Source organism: Leuciscus leuciscus (genome assembly GCF_965113295.1).
Source record: "Leuciscus leuciscus genome assembly, chromosome: 5".
NCBI classification, from domain to species: Eukaryota; Metazoa; Chordata; class Actinopteri; order Cypriniformes; family Leuciscidae; genus Leuciscus; species Leuciscus leuciscus.
Genome location: NC_138729.1, coordinates 36,354,350 through 36,360,857, shown reverse-complemented (window position 1 = coordinate 36,360,857; position 6,508 = coordinate 36,354,350). Strand labels below are relative to the sequence as shown.

General features: G+C 38.0%; 1 protein-coding gene across 1 annotated transcript in view; it reads right to left on the bottom strand.

Moving 5' to 3' along the window:
* Position 1: 1 nt before the first annotated feature.
* ppp3cca (protein phosphatase 3, catalytic subunit, gamma isozyme, a) overlaps positions 2 to 6,508 on the bottom strand; it is a 39,764-nt gene continuing 33,257 nt past the window's right edge. The window contains exon 14 of the mRNA XM_082169795.1: positions 2 to 2,553. Within this exon, the coding sequence (XP_082025921.1) occupies positions 2,390 to 2,553 (164 nt within the window). The 3' untranslated portion in view covers positions 2 to 2,389. The remainder of the gene's footprint in view (positions 2,554 to 6,508) is intronic.

Sequence of the window (6,508 nt, the reverse complement as noted above, 5' to 3'; positions counted from 1 at the left end):
GTCCACAGCATTTCATTTTTTTATTCATCTTCTCAACTGATACATCTACATAATATCAAGAATTTAAGGTGGCCTCACATTACACGTACTTGACAAAAGGATCGTTCATTTAAATCCCCAAATTGTATTTATAATTATGCTATAATTGTGCATAAACATTTCTAAACATTCCCACAAATGGTGTTTCAGGGACTTAATTGAGTCTCTGAGTCGGTGAAGGCCTAATACTCAACATTTCAGCTCTTTAACACTCAAGATGAATGCAAACAGAAAGTTCAAACTTCCTCTTCCTTTCTCTAGAACTTCAGGTTACCAGTATACTAAGACCAGCCCACACCCTGTTAAACCATTATAACAGTAGAACTAATCCCAGATCAACTGCTTAATCTCAGAACTTTCATTGGTATCAGTTGAAATACATGCAAATAAATGTAGCACATTTTCCCTTTAGAGTCCACAGACATACAGCATTTCCTGAAGAGATGAGTGCGCGCGCGTGTGTGTGTTCTGCAGGATCAAATCAGTGCAGTATGTCAGAAGATTACACTGGAATCACATTTATTTCTATTAAAAGTTCATACACCTAAAGATGAGCACAACATATTTGTAATATTATTAGTTTGAATGCTTTTGGAATGAAAAAGGTGACTTAAATCAGACTCATGTGAAGAACCGGTTCTGTATTTAAAAAAAAAAAAGAAGAAAAAAGAAAAGAAAAACTTGGTCTAAATAAAACAAAACATTACAAAATGAACTGTTGCCTAAAATGTTAAATACATTTCAAATGCTTCCAGAAAATGACCCGCTAAATGGGGTGGGTTGCTCATGTGCATAGCATCAGACATTCAACATCGCAAAACAGGATTAAACCTGCTTAAAAACCAGATAAACGTGCTGCTCTTGTTAAAATGAAGAAGAAAAAAACACTCGCATTAAAAGGCTTAATGCTGTTCCTCTATAGTCTCTGTATCTCAACAGTAGGCGGAGACAAATCACCACTTTTCCAAAAACCTGTTAAAAAAAGCAGCCACGTTAAAAAAAAAAATCCCTCCCACATCCCTCACATAGTGTTACAGCTGAAACCACCAAGTCAGTTTGTGACACATTTATCAAGCTCTGTTAATGTCTCAAGCACGAACCAGATTAAATTGACAGTCTGTACGAGCAGTTTCTCTTCAGAGGATGAATACTTTGCTGTAAATGATGGCCTGGTGGACATTCTTTAAAGAGAGAATAAGACTTCCTGCTTCAGAGTTACATATACATGTTCTCTATTTACAAGGACTTGCATTTAGTGCAATATTACCTCCCCAACATAGCCCAAAATGGGGTAGGTTAGAGCTCTGGCAGCTAACTCATCACAGCACAAAAAAAGACTTTGGCGTTCGAGTCGATCAAAGCAACTTCACACATCCAACATTGGCTGTTACATTTGTACACGAGCTTATAGGCATACTAACAGATTCTACTGTATATAGTAACAAATAAAACTGGTTGCCAATCTCATCTATCAGCATGTTAAAAAGAGTGGCAGAAAAGAAACGGTGGAAAGAGAGCCTTTGTCCTGTCTGTTAAACGATAGCTCTAAAAAGACCAAAATAACTTCCAGTACAGATGCAGAAGTTACGTTATGTGATTGAGACAGTGCTTTCATAAGACTTGCTTTGTTACTTCTTTTTTTTTTCACTCACAAAAGTAGAATCAAACAACTTCTATTTAAGATCGACTGTTATGCCTCCTTGCATGTGGTGTGTCATCTGGCAGGATTCAAGTGCTGTTTTAGGAAAAAACTCATTTAAATGCTAGTTTTTCCATGTAGAAACAGACACGTGGAACCCAAAGCAGCTAATATTTTCATTTAGTCGGAATATTACTTGAAACGGAATAACATTTAAGTAGCTATAAAATAGTTTTCAATGAACTTATAACTTATTTCCCTTAGGTTTACGTTGCCTTATATCCCTTACAGACATTTTTATGCCAGCATATTCAGCTAAACCATCCCTTGCCAAATACATTTTGACATACAATATTATAAAACTGTATCAACTAGATCTCTTGATCTGTAAAGCATCTTAAATCCATATCTCTGTCTTCGGGTTACAAAACTGTAGTTTCAGTTTAAAGGTTGACACATTGTGACTGTATACCTGTATTTTGCACACTTTCAAATGTTCACTCATCTTTAAAATGTTGCTATCAAGTACATCTAATACATTTCATTTAATAAATAAAATCTCATGTTTGTACTTAGTTGTAAGTGATTTGTCTCTCTGTTTGTGGAATGAATCCTCTCCACTTCCCAGGCAGTTGAGGGGTCTGTCTCGTGGAGAACGTGGCAGAGCAAGAGAAAATGCTATGGAGGAGAGGAAAAGTGCAAAATCTCCCCTTACACACTCCCGTCAGTGCCGTTTTTCTCGTTGGCAGTGTTAACTGTAGTCCCGTCAGGTTGCTTTCCGTCCTTCCGAGGAGGCATCCGTTCGTTTATTCGGTCCAGGCCACGAGCTTCTTCGAAGTTGCGGATTTTCCGTGTAGGAGAGAAGCCTTGGATGGCTAAAAAAAAAAAAAAAAAAAAAAGAAATCAAGGAAAATGAGGTGGTTAGGAAAATGTGCATGAGGATTAAGGATAACTTTCAGTGTTTAGTTAAACATTGTTTAATGAGACAATTAACAAACTGTGCTAGCATACAAAACACATCTGGCCATTTACAGTGATCAAAAAGCCTATTCATCTGATTAATTATTTGAAGGGTTATAAAATGAAAATTATCCCATCATTTACTCGCCCTCAAGCCATCCTTGGTGTATATTACTTTATTCTTTCAGCCAAACCCAATTAGAGTTATATAAAAAAAAATATCCTGGCTCTTCCAAGCTTTATTTTGGGAGTGAATGGTACCTTGTTTTTTGAAGCCCAAAAAAAGTGCATCCATCCATCATAAAAGTGATCCATACCTCTCCAGGGGCGTTAATAAAGGCCTTATGAAGCTAATGCGTTTTGTAAGAAAAATATCCATATTTATGACTTTATAAACCATAATGACTGGCTTCCGGTAATGGTCGTACACGAGTCGATTTCCGGCCAATGAGTGAACATAGACCCGACGCATGACGTATTGACGAACGCGGAAGGATAGCGCAAAACAAAACACTGGTCATGAATTAGACATTTAAAAATAGATTTTTTAAAAGAGAAATATCGGAGGAGCTTGAGTTTGTTGCCCAGCCCCATTTGTTTGAACAGCGAGAGGCGTCTACTCTCACCTTACGCTACGCCTACGTCATACGCTGGAACTCGACTCTTGTGAACATGCGGACGGACGTTACCACAAGCTAGTGATTATAGTTTATAAAGTAATAAAACATATATGGATAATTGATTTACAAAAAAGCATCGCTTCAAAAGGCCTTGATTAATCCCCTGGAGCCGTATGGATTACTTTTATGATGGATGGATGCGCCAGGATATTTTTTTAAATAACTCAGATTGTGTTCGGCTGAAGGAAGAAAGTCGTATGTACCTAGGATGGCTTCAGGGTGAATAAATTATGGGATAATTAACATTGTTGGGTGAACTAACCCTTTAACAATCAAAAAAATGCAATTGAGGTGATTTTTAAAAATGGACTTAAGACTAATGGACTTCAGCACCTAACTTTTGAATGGTAGTGTATGTCCAGTAAATTATTATTGATTCCCCCCCATTTTTATTTTTTATTTTTATTTTTTTTACATAATTAACAAATCATGAAAGTAAAAACAATCAATGATCTGAACAGGAAACAGAGAGTATAAGATGGCGGCAACAATTGTAACTTGCAATTTTACAGTGTAAACAACACACAACAAACAACTTTATGTGATGCAGTAAAATATATTAAATGCATATAAATATTAAAATAAACCCTAAACCTTTTATATAAAAATGTATATTGTGCAAGAAAAGGAGAAAAAGTAAATGGGAATGAGTGTATTATTTACAACATGGAATAAAATGAGATTGAGCCAATTCAATTCAACATTCTGATGGATATCACTCATTATTTAAACCTCTAAAAGAGCTTGAACTGAACACATATTTAACCAAACAACACGCACAAACAGGAAAGCTGATTCTTGCACAACTGCCAGGCTTATTATGTCCTGTGACATTTTTGAAAACACCAGGCAATTGCCTAGGTGAATCATGACCGGTTCCAGTTGACAGAGCAAACACAAGATGCCCATTCAAATGGAGAAAAAAAAAAAAAAAATGGAGATGCAGCTGAACTTAGAAATCAGGTCAGCGACTCGACAGCAAGAGTATCTTACTCTGGCACACATTTCATGCCAGCGTGTGTGTGTGTGTGTGTGTTTGTTTCCACAATAGCTTAGAGGCTCGGTACATTACAGCAGCGGGCGAGAGGCCTCGGGCAAGAGTGTTAAGCGTGAACGGGAACAGACAGTCTTAGGTGTGCAGAGTCGTAACAAGATTAGAATCTGAAAATACTCTGCGGAGGGAGGTCTCGACCTCTCCGCCAATCATATGGGAGCATGAGAATTAGCACGCTCTAGCCAGGACCCGGGACTAACCAGCAAACCCCGCCGGTCAGCAGGCAACATCGAATTATTGAGGTGGAGCAGAGCCGGGGCCTCATTCCATGACTGCATGGACGGTTTCAAGTGTCTGCATCCATCACATATCATTAAAAATACTGGCCCAGACTAATTTCAGGCTCTTTTGTAAAATCTGAATCTCAACAGGGAAAAAAATGCCCTATTGCTTTGTTAGGCTGCTTTCAATTAAATTCACAAAAATATGGTGGTGCAAGAATACAGATTTTCCATGAAGTGAACAGCAAGGCATGAAAAGACACATAGGGAAAAGACAGTACAACTTATAGGGGCAGGATATGACACAGTACTGCAAGCGTACCTCGACCCTCCTTTGCATCTATGGTGGCTGTATTAGCAAGCGCAGCAGGAAGTAGCCCAAAATGAATGGAAAAAGAGGTTATATCATTGTGATTACATTCAACCCCCAAGCATATTAACCCATACACCACAGCAATGCAGTAATATTAGTAGTTAAAGAATCAGACAGTAATGTAAACAGAGAACAGAGTCAGTGAGAGAAAAAGCAGTTAGTTCTTTACAATCAGATTCTACAGTACTGGGGTAAAACAGGCTTTAAAGATGCAGTATGCAATATTGACAGCTAGTGGTTGAAATATGTACTGCAGTCCAAATTTAAAATATTGGAGGGAGACTCGACCTCAGACTCGACGCTCAGGCGGGTAGCCAGATTGAGGACATGCAACAGGAACGAGCGCAATTCACAAGGGAAAGTGACAAGCCTTTTACTGTAATTTTCTGGCATCCATTGCTGCCGTGTTTTCCACCGACCGGTAACCCGGGGAGACGAAATACTATTGGGTAAATTGGCAGTGGGCGGGATCTGTTAAAAACATTTTAGGGATTATCTTCAAAGTAGAAGGATTTCAAAACGTTTTGTCCCAAGTCTCAGTGAATACTAAATATTATTTAGATATATATTTTGAATTGATCTCTGATTTGGAGATTTCCAGTCAAAAAATGCAGGCAGACACAACTAATCAATGCTGTATCAGCTGACAGGAGAGGATGGTAATCAGACAACCAAACCATCTCATAATATATCATTTTCAGAGTATATGAAGGACTTATTGGATTGTTATAGCTGGAAATGTCCTACTGTCCTAAGGTCTTGTCTTAAGATCAGGGCAACAGCTTCGTAGTTTCTTTAATATTCCTCTCTGTTCCGCAGGTCTAGTTGGCTTGATGTCTGACACACATAGACAGTGAATCCGGCCTCTTAAAGGTCACTGAATTTTCTATATGTACTTCAAATAGCGACATCCACCCACGGCCTCCCTCTGATTTCCCTCCCTCACTCCTTCACTGCTCACTTGCACAACGTTCCCTACGCCATTGGCCTTTAATGACCTTTAGTCCTAGGCACCTCGCCAACAAATTCGTCTACTCAGAGTGGACAGGTCAATCCAGAGTCATGATGCAGCTCTCATGACAATCACCCTCTGATTGGCTCTCTGAGTTCTCAGAATCTCTGTAGTGCAGGTGGCTGAATGTGAGCCTACAAGGGAAGGGCTTTATACAGCACATAGGCAAATAATCAGTGTAAACATTACATTAGTTCATAGGTGGAGAGCAGGATGTAACAGGTGTACATAGTGTCCAGAATAAGCTTGGCAGTGTGTGTAATTGTGATTACACAACATTATATTTTAATTAAAGAAAATTAAGCCTATTTTTAAGAACATTAAGATTTCTTGAACTGAGACATTATTTGACAATTAATCCCGTTTCATCAATTGTCATTATTTTTGATACAAACAAACTCATTGTCCTTAAAGTAATATTAAAAGGAAAAAAATAAATCACATCGAAAGTTTGGGGTCAGTAAGTTTTTATTTTTATATGCACTTTTATTTATCAAGGATGCATTAATCAAAAGTGACAGTAAAGACTA